This window comes from Platichthys flesus, chromosome 15 (genome assembly GCF_949316205.1).
Source record: "Platichthys flesus chromosome 15, fPlaFle2.1, whole genome shotgun sequence".
Classification (NCBI taxonomy): Eukaryota; Metazoa; Chordata; class Actinopteri; order Pleuronectiformes; family Pleuronectidae; genus Platichthys; species Platichthys flesus.
The window spans coordinates 13610536-13624100 of NC_084959.1; the positions used below are offsets into that span (position 1 = coordinate 13610536).

The following is a 13565-nucleotide window of genomic DNA, read 5'->3' on the forward strand; positions in this document are numbered from 1 at the left end:
AAAAAAACAGTCATGTACAGGCGAGCGGTGCTGCCAGGCGTGCACACCAGCTTGAATTGGATTTTTCTGTTTGGAGTGAGCGTCTCAGAGTGAGGCAGCAGGAACCTCTAATACAATTTAGTTTCCATGGTGACAGCGGGGAATGATGAGTCCTCTTCAACCAGAGGGAGAACGCCGGCTCGGAGCTCGGAGCCTCGTTGTTGCTCTGCTTTCTGTCTGAATCATTGTTTAGACAAGAGGTAACCTGGCGAACCTCGCACACAGTACAAATGAGTCCCTGAGGTGTCCCAGAGACATACTCAGCATTTTCCTCCTTTTTTCCTTTTGAAATCACAGGTAGCTAAGGGATGGAGTCACAAAATGTCATAAACGTGCCACAGATGCAGTGACAATTTCAATTTGTGATTTCTTGCTGTGGAAATTAAGTCTGTCAACTTACTCAAACAGACATGCAGGGCCCTATAATTTGACATGTTAGCATAATGGAGATGTCGACTTTAATGAAAGCCTATCACCCTCTCTCTCCGCTGCCTCTCCAGCTCTCCTCCGAGCACTGAGGCTCTCTCATTGAATTCAGTTATTTCGGTGCCTTTTAAGAGGCTGTGTGAATGTCTCTGGAACCACTTCGCCGTGCAGCTGTTTTTCGACAGCGTTGCTGCTCAGCCACTCGTCATTCCTGAAAAAAAATCCCCCCCTCATCATCCAGTTATATCTTTCTCCATCTCTGGTGCTGGCAGAGCATCGCGTCTGCAAAACTCCTCACAGATGGGCCCGAAATCAGACACTGAAGAAGAGAGCATGGTTTTGGTATCACTGTTTTATTAGAACACAGCATGTGAATCGCTGTACAGTGTAGTGTAACCTAATAAATAGAAAGTAATCCACCAAATTGACTGTAGCGTACATTAATGATAAATGTATAAAAGACAGATACAAATAGATATTCTTAAATGCAGTTGTCTAAAATGCTTTGTTCAGAGCGAGTATGTGATGACATTCAACTGAGCTGCGTGTCTCCCCCTTCCCTCGTGTTCCTGTGCTTTAATACTGATTGTCCAGACTCACACACGCTCACACTGTTGGCAGAGTTTGTTTGTGTCCTGTGATTAATTTCATGGGAACATCATTTGGCACAACACACACTGTCTACTTTGTCTTCATGAGCACTGTCGAACTACTGAGGTCGCTTCAGCCGAGAGACTCCGACGCTGACAAATGGGATTTAAGGTTTAAATATGACTTCAACTTGAAAAAGCTCCACAGGGAAACGATAACACTACATTTTAATTCAGTAAATGTCAAGAAAATTCCTGAAAGGTAAACCAAATGAAAGGTACCTTAACAATTAGTAAATACAGAGCTAAGGAGCTAAGGAGGTTATTTTTTCTCGCCAGTCCATTGGTTTGTTTGGTTGTTTGTGACAAAAAACACTGGATGGATTATCATGAAACTTGGTGGAAGGATGTGCTATGAGTAAAGGAAGACGCCATCCAGGAATTCAGGAACTCTTTGTCATTGCGAGATGTTGATGGTTAATTCAACTTATGGGTTGGGTCTTGGTGGAGGTATGCGCTCTAAGTGCCATTCTTGTTAACAAAGTGATCTTTATTTTGCCATTTTCTCAGGCATATTTAGGAGGTGAATATCTATGACTGTTTACAACTTGTTGCAGATCAGAACAAAAATCCAGATTACCAGATTAAAGTGAAATATATATATATATGTTTTTATTGGTGAGGGTAATCTATTCTCAGCCGCTGTTTTGTACAAAATACAAACTACTACCAATGTGTAGCTGAGATAATGAGGATATATCTGGAAGAACTTGGCATCCTTAATATCCAGATATGTGGGAAGAGTTTCCTCTGTGGGCCTTGGCGGAGGTCTGCGCTCCACTGAGTGCCATTCTAGTGTCATGTGCATCACAGTGAACATATTTAGAGGACAAGTCTGTTGATATTCCACATTTTTTAAATTGTCAACACATTCCACAAGACGTCCAGAACCAGCGATGATTTATTCCTGTTGTGTCTGTTGATAAAGCCAAGTATTAAAAGAAGCTTGAAGAGCCACGGTATTGAACTGGCTGTCGTGATCAATTCATTATGATGAACCAGGGTACTGTAGTTTCTTTAATCACACATTAACTGTCCTGCTGTTGGAAATACGTTTCATTACGAATGCTGAGTATAGTTCCCAAGAAATCCACTATTTACTCATGGTGAAGTTACATTAGCTTCCGAAAGAACAGATGCTCATATCAGGGTGTGAACTTAAGACATAATCCTGACGTTATTTGACATAATCAATTACTTCAGTAGGGCAGTGAGTGGACCTTCACTTATTGACAATTAGATCAAAAGTATGAACACATGATGGCGAAGGTGGCACCAGCTGAGAATAGGCTTCGCTGTTTACAAATCGTAGTCATCAGCAAAACATTAAAACGTCCCTTAAAACCTTGATTACATGATTGTAGATGTTTTGAAGCGACTTCACTGTCTTTACACTTCTTAAATAAGTGAGACGCTGTCATAGAGTCATTGTTGTCTCTTGTGTCACTGGCGTCCCACACACTATCATTACACACACTGAATAAAACTGCATCGACATGTCTCATGAATCCTATTACATTGCTAGTTTGCTGTTTTGAAATTGCTTTTTGTACATGATATTTTCTATTATCTACCTCATTTTAGAGAAGAGCTGCTGTGCTAAAATGATTATAGTATAGATGCAGATGATTAGGAGTAAACGTCACTAGGAATAGGAAATAGGAATAAGGCGCTCCCTGCACACATACGAAAAGATTTACGACAGAACTAAGTTTCTACTTTAAGTAAAAAACATTGCGCCAAGATCTTACGTGTGTTTCCGAGTGAAATAATAAAAGTCATGGCCTGGCAGTAACAACACAGCAGGTAGATACAGATTCTCATCATTTTTCTTTTCACTTGGGCAAATTTACTTATTTTTTTAATTTGGCACAATGTTTTTTTAGATATAAACTTTTTTGATGTTATATGCCTGAGCCTGAAGCTCCTCAGAAAGCATGAACCTGGAATAATAGGCCCTCACAGCTATGGACTAGAACTTGTTTAAATACACACCACAAAGCATTGACCCTTACAGTCAAACCTATGATTATTTCTTTGATGCTTTAGTTACAATGTGGAATTCAACATTTGGTGGAGGTTATCATCAAGGTTATGCCTAGGCCAATGCTTTATTTTCATCCTGGTTAAAAGTGTTATTTCGCTGCAAGGCCTCCTGCGTTTCCTACAACGTGTCCAAGGTCTCCTGCCCTATTCAGCCTGTTTCTTACAGTGTTATTAACCTGTTACACAACCTTAAGCAGTTATTTTACACATGGAATGACACCAACACAGTCCTGCTTTTCAAACTCTCAAAATGCACATGGATTATTTCTTTTTCCAAAGTGTTTGGAGATTCACAGTGAGTTGAGCGACTGTAGCAGTAAGAGCAGCATGGGGAAAAAAAACTCCAGCCCTTCATATTGTCAAAATCGTATAATGGGTCAAAGGCAACAAAAACACCTTCTGCGTCCTCATCCTGATTCCCCTCCCATTCTCCAAAACTTCGTCTGGCTGACCGACAGCAGTATCTGGGATAAAGCGACATAATCGAGTGGAGGCGACACCTTTACATTCACATTATCACTCGGGTTGGTCTAGGATGGTCCTTGTTTTGACTGTTGGAAACCCAAGCCAGGGATGGGAACATGGAGAGAGGAAGAGTTGAAGTCTCCAGTTCATTCTTCTCAGTCTTTCTTATAGATATTTCCCTTTTTTCTCTCTCCAGATCTCCTGTGAGTTAAAAGCTCACCAAGGCATAGACCATACTTCAGCAGGAAATAGACCATGGCAACAAATAAAAAAGAGGTAGGACAGAGGAGTGATTGTGCTGCTTGTTTTACAACTTTTCAAGTTCATATAATATCACAGCATTAGCAAAGGATTACTGTAAATGAAAAAAGTGTGATGTTGTACGTACCTATAGAGATAATAGAAGAAAGAGAGCAGATAAAAGCCCAGCTTACACCACGACTCCTTCTGGCAGTAGTTGAGGATGTCGGCGTTCATCACACTGACCGGATCGTACATGACCTCTGACCCGTCGGCTGGCCGGTGTAAAAACCTGGGAAAAGAGCAGTGAGGATTGGTTCATTCTGTCACCAGAGTGATGGAAGCGTGTCAGACATCTGCTCTGGGACTGTACCTCCACAGATGGTAGAAGAGCAGTGGGATATTCAGGCCGAGTGTGACCCACTCTCCAGCACACATGAACATCAGACAGAAGAGTCCGTGGATGGAGTACTCCGGGACCACCAACTAACCAGAACACACACACACACATACACAGTCTTTTTATAGGTCTGCACATTATTTAGTGATGAGGTAATTACAGTGCAGCAAAAACACACAAAAACTAAAATATTAAGAGCACACAGGATGTAGACAGGTCTTTAGAGTGGCGGTTTGTAACTAAATACATTTCTGACCTCATCATGTACTTAAGTATATTTGTATGTATCTGTACTTTACTTGACTAGTAACGTGATTTAAAACTTGCTAATTGGGATTAAATTGACTCTAAATTATGCGTAGGTGTGCTATTAGTGTGGATGCCTGTACAGGGTCCCACTTGCTTGTCGCCTAACGTCAGCCGGGATTGACTCCAACTCCCCCCATGACCCTCAAACCCTCACATGGATAATGTAAGGATAAGACTCCATGTTCTCATTGCTTTTTTTTTGGACAATTTTAAAGGCGATCAATAATTAGAAGGGAATTCCAATTCAATGAGCCATTCAGCGCAGATAACATTAGACCCCGCCTCCCTCAACAAGTTTCACTGTTAAAGAAACAAAATACAATGGTATCGGAATAGGCTGAGTCTCAGTCACAATGTTGTAATAATAATGTACTAACATTAAGATACAGGCTAATTTTAATAATACTATAGTAAGCACTTTTACTGAATTACTCTCGGCTTGATCTACTCCTCTGAACCACAGATCCACAAATAGTTTTGGTCTTGTGCTCGTTGACAACTCTTTCCCTGAAAGGACCAAACACTGAGATAATAATGAGAGTGTATTGGATATCAATGGAGACGTTATCTTTCCGGGCGGGAAACCTAATCAGCGACAGAAAAATGGCGACAAGTGTCTGCATGACAGATTCAGCAATCTGGCTCTTCCACTAACTCCTATTCTGCTTTGCTTTTACTCACATCTAAAGGATATAACGCCTGGTGTTGCCTAAGACTTCACCATGTTATCCAGCTATTTGTTACGTTTGTCTATGTGTTGTTTGGTGCTGTGCATAGTGCACAGTGGATTCAGGTGGCAGAATTGGGAGATTACACTTAGTGAGTTCCCACAGAGGTGTCCTCTTTTCATTACACGAAGATCGTTAGCAGAAAAAATACAGATTTTAGCTGCTTTAAAGGAATAACACGTAAATCAGCAGATTTCTTTGTTTGACAAGACAGATTAGTGACTGGACAAATACAGCGTCTCTATAAACAGGGCAAAATAAGCCTCTGGGCTGAGTTGGCATTTACACAATGTCACACAAAACATTAAGTTAAAATGAGGAGTGTGTATGCTTCAACCAAGGCCCAAACGGATTTTTATATGAATCTGCACCAATTTTCACTTACTCATTCACAGTCCCCTAAACATGCCTGATTTATGGATCTGCGCCAAAATTGAATGTGTTTTTCTCAACTCATAATAAGTAAAAAATCTGTCTAGCAGTTTAAAATTAAACAAACCAGGGGGTAAAAACTAAATGCCAATGTACTCTTATTGCTGGAAAACTGATCTTCGCTCAAATTTTTGAAGTTAATGTTACACAGTTGTTATTATTCTACCTTCTTGTGCACCATCTCCCTCTACAGCAGATAGATGCTATTCTATCCATAAATGCACTACATTTAAGGTAATGAAAGTATATGTACCATCTAATTGATTTTTCAATTATAGGGTGATGGAGTGGTTAGGTGTCAGTGGCACTTAGGTTCCTTGCAGCTCACCAATATGGAAACGAATGAATCAATAAATCAAACTATCTGTCAATATTAGCAAACATCTGCAAATCAGTGGCTTCATACACAGAAGGCCAGAACAAATTCCAGTAGCATGACAACTTGTATAGACCTTGAGTTATTTTCATGAAAGCCTTTAAATGAGAAAAGAAATCAAATCACAACAGGCACAAAGCCAGTGTGTGTCTGTGTGTGTGTGCGTGTGCGTGTGAGCGTAGAAAGTGCAGCGATGGCGGGTGGCGAGGATGGGTTACGTGTGAAATGAATCAGAGAACGCAAACACAATGGTCAGACAGACAATGGTCATGGTTGTCTGAGCGGGTTCTGTTCTAGTCATCTGCCGGGAGCAGGTGAGCAACAGCGATTACTCACTCTGCGAAGCAGGTTGCAGATTCTTTCGATGTTGAGAATCCGTTCCCTCTGTGGAGTGGATATAAAGAAAGTCTGATTAACATGCTGTTGATATTTTTGTGTATTTATTTGAAATAAAATTAGATAATTGAGATTTAAAGCCTTTCAGTTTGACTCATTTTAGTGACATGTAAATAAAACGTATAGAGACATTTTTACTTAATTATAAATGTATTGAGCAGGTTAAGATGCCTCCATGTTTACAAGTGATACCCGTCCTTCTGAACCAGAAATACACAATATTAACATACTTATGGTAACAAATAACTACCCATGAATAATAATTATCCAACTAACCATTGCTCAAACTAAACTAAATAAATCTGTTGATCATTAGAGAAGTACTGCAGCTACATGTGGGGCAGTGACAGTGATGTATGGTGCAGCTTCTCTGGCACTTTGCCATGTAAACAGCTTCGAGTCTCCTGTGAGGCATGAGGGAAGCCCCAATTATCAATTAGAGAAATGAATCCATCCATCTCCTCCTGCGTTTACCAATTAGCAGCCAGGAAATGTTTTATTCTGCTGCCGTTGTTTGGCTTGCAAAGGGAAATTAGAAGTTTTGCTGCAGTTTATTCACTTATTATATCCATCTCTTCTCCAGCCCCAGGCTGCCAATAGAGCAGGTAAACAAAAGTACCAATAGTGAGACATTTGTCAGCCGCACGCTGTGAGTCCAGGGCTGTATAACTTGATTTGGTCTCGAATGAGACAGCTGAAAAGGCTCTCATTCTTATTTTATGACACATTGAGGCATCTTTCTTAGTTCAAGGGTGCCAACTTCCTGTATTAATCCCTCTGAGATGTCCATTCCCTTCAGCTGGAGCCACATGCTGCACCTTTCATGAATCTGTGGCCACAATTTCAAGACTCCCATGGTGACCTGGAAGTCGATTTTTGCCTTGGATCTACAGCAAGAATCTGGTTCTCCATCCTCACTGTTTATTTGCAGCTGTTAATTTGCCCTATGTATGTTCTACTCTTGTGTCTGCTTTGTGCAACACATCCTGAGTTCTCTGTACACTCTACGGTTTGTTATTGTGCAAATACATAATTGTTCTGCAGTGGGTCTGCTTGGACTTTGCAGCCCTGGAATCTACCTGAGGTGTTTTAGTTTGTGTCAGGTCATCCTGATTCACTCTGAATATTGTATTGTTCCAGCAATAGACGCACAACTGAAGACATTAATCAAAGACAGTGGAGATATTTCACAATACGCAAATCAAATAATAGAGGAAAATGTATTTAGTTTGATATGATTAGTGATCTAATCTAAAGTGAAGAAATAAATGACTTTTGTTTTGTGTTTCTTCATGCTTCAATTTTATTTGTGTAGCTCCAAATTACAACTCACATTATCTCAAGGCACTTCAAGCTTTAAGGTTGAGACCTTACCATATGATAGATTATAGAGAAAATTAAGATGATATTAATATCTTAATAGTAATAATTAAATTAATAATTATTATTATAATAATACTTTGAGAGTTATGATACTGGACCCTCTCAACATGACACTGCTCTTTATGGGGCTGAGTCATCCTTTAGACATGTCAAGAAGCAATAATTCTGCTTTCCACATTTTGTCTACAAAACTCTGTGTTTTCACACAATGTCAATACGTCTCCATTTGAGACTGTGATACATAGCTGTGCACATACAGCTGATTTGGAATCACATGTTTACTCCCTTCCAGTGCGTCCCCCTGCAATGTTTACTGTTTTTTTTTATTGCCGACTGCATCAGCTGTTTGAACATCAGAGATCATTGCTGTTGATTTTCTCGAAGGCTGTCGCCATGTAAGTCCCTGTTCTGTTCTGCAGTTTATTGAGTTTGGGAGCGACCGGGAGTAGCAGCGAATCCTGGCAGATCCTATTACTTCTGAAGTTGAGGTCGTCTGCTACAGTTTTAAAAACACCTGTACATTGATATGCAATCCAACACAACAGCCTTGATACAAAGCGCTGCCGTCAGTACGCTCGGAAAGGTTTTTTGGATGATGCTTTTCCACCTCTCCACCTTCATCTGCGGAGGAAATGCAAAACATCCTCTTTGGTCTGAACCTTCCCAGCGTTGTCTACCCCAGAGCTGCTCCATTTGATTGCATTGTGTGTGTTTTTTTCTTCTTTTGTACAGGTGTTGCAGTCAGTGTGTCCGCCCCCCTGTAGCTGGCGTGCCTCCACACTCCTACTGTCTGTTTGTTCGGCAGTTTTCTCTCCCACTCCCCATCACTCTCACTTTGAGGTTCCGGTGCATAATTCTAGAACATTAGCTACCATGTGAGAGGGACATTCACCACTGCTGTTAACGCACTGCATGAATAATGCCACAAAATATTGACTGAATATTAATAGATGTTTTTAAAAGATTAAGAGAAAATTAGATTTATTAAATAGAAGCAAAGCTGCAGGAAGAGAAGAGAAATACCTGCTCTTACTTTAGGACAATTCATGTTATAAACTGCAGATTTTTATTTTATTTTATTTTATTAAAAATGTGGACGTTCCTGTGTGGCGACTGTGCAGATTCTCATTCTACAAACAGAAGCTCCACTTGCATCAATCTCTTTAATTGACTGAGCCAACAGGTCACGTCTTTGCAGAAGGTTGATTTTTTCAATCAGGATGCAAATGAGCGTTGAAATTAGCCCGATGCTGCAATCACCTGAATTCCTGGATTAGCCGTTACTGTTTTCAAGGTATGACAAATATTTGACATTGGAGGATTAATGGAGAGGATAAACGCAGAAAGGTGTCAATACAAATCATTAATTTACATGAAATCATTTTTTAAATGATTACAAATGCACGACTGTGGGTTTCTAATGAAACGTTGATTTATTTACAAACCTTCTTTATGAAACCGGCCTGTTTATAATGTCAAAATTGAAGGTCATGGGCAATAATGTCCCAGTGAAACCTTGGATTTGTTCTGGGTCGCTCTGTGTAAACCAATGACGTGTTCTTCTTGGAACTGGGTGGAAGGGATTTCTCTGTGTGAGCAGGAGGTTTTGATCACTCCTGAAAGAAATGAAGCAGCAGGGTTCTTACCGCTCTGGTGGGATTGCTCTGATCAATGGGGTTTTTGAAGTCTGTGCGCAGCTCATCAAAAGCGATGATCTGAAAAATAACAGACGTGTGTGAGTTTGTTTACATTCGGTTACCTTTAGAATCACAATGAGAGCAAATGCTGTATCTAATGTATATACAGTGTAATTAAAAGGCACAGCTGGAATCTTCAATTCAACACTCATAAGACATCATCTTGTGCAGCACACGGAGTGCATCCTGCTCAGCTGCAGCCACACTGCTCACTTTTCTTGAACACACTTGGTGATGGAATGGTTAACATGTGCATGTGTGATTACAGCCTTGTCCTTTCCCCCTGTATTCTCTATATGAGCACCTATTCTTTTTTATACCATTATCTGACAAGCTGAAATTTCAATTCTCCTCCTGGTTTCTTACCTCTGTCAAGGAGGTTATGTTTTTCACGTCTGCCCTTTTGTTGCTGAGTTTGTTTGTTTTTAAGCACGATTACATAAAAAAATAAAGTTGGTAGAAGTATGTAGTATGGGTCAACTATGGATTTCTGTGAGGATCAGGGGACAGATGTTGACTTTTTTTTTCATCTTGAGGTAGGGCGTTTTTTGTTGGTTTTCTTTTTTATCTTTCGCTGATTTCCCATGCAGGGAATTATTCATGGCCCATGATGAAAAAATGAAGGCACATTTATGGAAGTGAGTTTCTATCTTTGGTGCAGCCTGATTGAATTTAAGGGGACTGTTGGACCTTGGCCGATGTATGCGCCCTGCTGAGTATCCATTTTCTCGGTGTGACCCTTATTTTCTGATTTCCATCTCCCATAAACCTCGTGGCAAGTCTTTATTCCATGTGCCTGATCTCAGTAGAAACTGAATATCCATGGACACACAGAAGGCTGTCACATTGAAAGTTATGGAATTGGATAAAAAGTTATGCAGGAGTACCGAACATCCAAATGAAACCCTCCATAATTGTATGTCTTTGGCCTTTTGCGCTTAATGTAAAAATATATGAGGAATTGTAGATTCACAACACTGCTAACACTAACTGCGCTCTGTTTTGAAGTGTAATTTTTCTCTCTGGCCCTCTGATTAATTGCTCTATGAAAAATAATAATAATTGCTGGCGTATAGGCCCCCTGCTGTGCCTGTCATCCATTCTGCTTTTAAATAGCATGCTTCATTTCAATGGCTCATTACAGAGTCACAAAAAAACAGGTATTTTTCGCAGCTAAGTGAGCGTCAGCATTTGATTTACCGCGCCGATGATTGACAGCAGTGAAGCCTTCTCTGCGTTTGAAATAGCAACAGCCCTGCTGGTCTCGCCTATATGAGTCCATACGTCTCTCCCTCATCTTCCTTCGCACTTAGCTCTGTTGTAAACAGATGCAGTTTCCATGGCGACATGGTGAGCCCCTAAGTGAGTGCCATGGTTACGACACAGCGATTCCGATTGGTGGAGAGCCTGCGTAGAAGCGGGGTGCTGAACCCTCCTGGTGGAGGCAGCCTTGGGGGAAGGGGTGAACATAATCATAGGACGGTGAGTGTTTCAGTAACACGAGCGCGGAGCCAGACGCATTCTTCTCCTCGTCTCTATCACACACAGATACACTCACTGACTCATCTTCTCACCCACTTAGTCAATTGGTACGTTAGTCATTTAAAGTCATGTATTCATAATTATGTTTTTCTTATTGTATTTCACATTATTTTTGCTTCCATGTTGAAGGTGAGGGATCAGAGCTTTAGAGTTTGTGGAGTCTGGACACTGGTGCACCGGTCTCATGGGATCTCTGTGCAAATAGCAGTCAAAATGCCACAGACCTGATGGGAGACTGACGGATGGCAAGATTTAGGTTGGTTATGTTGTTTCGCCTCCCTGCTCTCATTACGTGCAGGTTGCTGTAGCCAAACACCTTGTTTACATGAACAAATTTATGGTCAGTACTCTGGGATCCTATGTTTCTATTATGTGAGGGAGATGGAGTCTGCTGGAATTCTGTCTTTTGAATTTAACAAGGGTCAGACTAGTTCCAGTTGATTCAACTATTGATTAACCACCAAGGGAGCAGGTCAGCTCGAAGTTTGAATCCTTGAGTAAATAGATGAAAAAAAGCACAAATCTTTTTATCAAGTTTTCATCCTGAGTTTTACACATTCTTCTTATATTCTGAGGTGTTTCATCCAAAAAAAATTGTATCTGAGTGTCGCCAGGGTTTGTTATTTGAAAGCCCAGTGAGCAAAGTGGATGGTGGCTTTTAAGAGTTCAGATGGTCCCATTAAGTAAAAGTTCACTGTGGTTTGAGATTTAGCTGCAGGCATTTATGCATGTCATTAATTATCTGTGTGTGTGTGTTTGTTTGTGTGTGTGTGTGTGTATATTAAATACTTGTACAGATATTTATGTCAGGACCATTTTGAGCTTGAGCATTAGAGACATTTTGTCCGGTCTTCACTTTCTGATCCACTTTAAATGGGATATTGGAAGGGGGTTAGTGTTAAGTTTAGGTTAGGGTTAGGGTTAGGGTTAAGTTAAAGATGGGTTAGTCATTTTAATTGTGAAGGTTAAGGTTAGGGTAGGGGGTAGGGAATGCATTATGCCGGATAAGTGTCCTTGCTGAGATAGAAGTGCAGGGATGTGTGTATGCGTTTGTCTGCCTGTGTGGGATGCAGTGTGGAGTGTTCTCAGGCTCTACATGCGCCCGTTTTAGTTCTCACTGTATGTGTGTGTGCTGTGGACCCAGCGTGCACTGTGCTACTCACCTGCCATATGACAAAGAAGATGAGAGAGGCGCACAGCACCAAGGTGAGCATGTAGCAGAAGGCCGCAAAGGTGAATGCCATTGCTGTGTCCGCCATGCTGACGACGGGAAGGCGAAAGAAGAAGACAGGGAAACCCCTGTCCTCCTCTCTGCTCGGAATCTATTGCTCCCTCTACTTTAGTAGAGGTTATGGTCTGTTTTCCACCTCTGACGCAGGTCGCGCCTGTGTTGTCCAGGTAGGTAAAGCACTCAGTTTTAGTAACAACAATAATCAGGTCGACTGTGGCTTCACTTCCACTCAGGCTGTGTCTTTGTCCCCTTTTGTGTCTCTTGACAGCGGATGGACCCCCTCCTCTCTCGCTTTGATTTAGGAAGCACTTACATGTCTGCTGTTGGCCCTGATGCCCTTCTTTTGAGTCTCTGACAGGCAAAATAAGTCTGTATCCTCCTCCTCCTGTAGTTTCTCTTTAGACAAACCTACATACTCTTTTCGTTCCTCACAGTAAGTGTGCGACTGGACACGCTGACAACAGAAGCACAGGATTCTTGTCATTAGAAAGCACAGTGGTTACGTTTTGAACAGGATGTTGTCTAAGATGGTTATGGCTTATAATAGGTCAGTAGTTTGTCTTATGGCTTTCAGTTCATCCTGTTGCTCTAAATCAAGAGCACTGGTAATGACGCATTTCATATTCAACACGTACGTAAACAAACATATAGATTGGCTGGGTTATTTCTTACACATACACTCTCCTGGTATATTACTTATTGTATTAGTACATTTTTTAGAAATGTTTACGTCCATTGAATCTGATCGTGGATATTTCTCCACGGCATCACACAGTTTTCCCTCACAAAGCAATTTACTGGCTGCCAATGTTGATTTTGCAATGAAAGGAGATGTCCAAATATTGGAGTTGGGTTACAAATCAAACGACTATTTAATGTTACCAATGCACAAAATACATGATCAGAGCACGATATTGATGAAAGCTTAAATTAGCATGGATCAAGATCCGGACTGATCTTAGTGTCGAGTAGAGAATACCTGTGTCTGGCTGGAGACGTGTCTGCCGCCACTGAACAGTCCACTCTTTCCTCGTCAATTTGGGTCGGCACCATGTCAGAATTCTCTGCTCTGCATCTCTCCCTCAGACGCATCCCCCAGATTACTCCAGAAAACATTCACATCTGCCTTTGCGGAGTGGAACAATTAATTTCTGAGGGGGAAAGAAAAGGGGAGAATCTGACCAAGGACCCTGCAGAGCAACTAC

General features: G+C 41.1%; 1 protein-coding gene across 1 annotated transcript; it reads right to left on the reverse strand.

Annotated features, from left to right (window-relative positions):
• Positions 1-814: 814 nt before the first annotated feature.
• cnih2 (cornichon family AMPA receptor auxiliary protein 2) lies at positions 815-13544 on the reverse strand (the record flags this gene model as incomplete). Its single annotated transcript, XM_062406131.1, is given in 6 exon segments — positions 815-3862; positions 4015-4158; positions 4240-4352; positions 6448-6495; positions 9537-9605; positions 12293-13544. Coding segments are annotated over 6 exon segments (498 nt in total). The 3' UTR covers positions 815-3834.
• Positions 13545-13565: the final 21 nt, after the last annotated feature.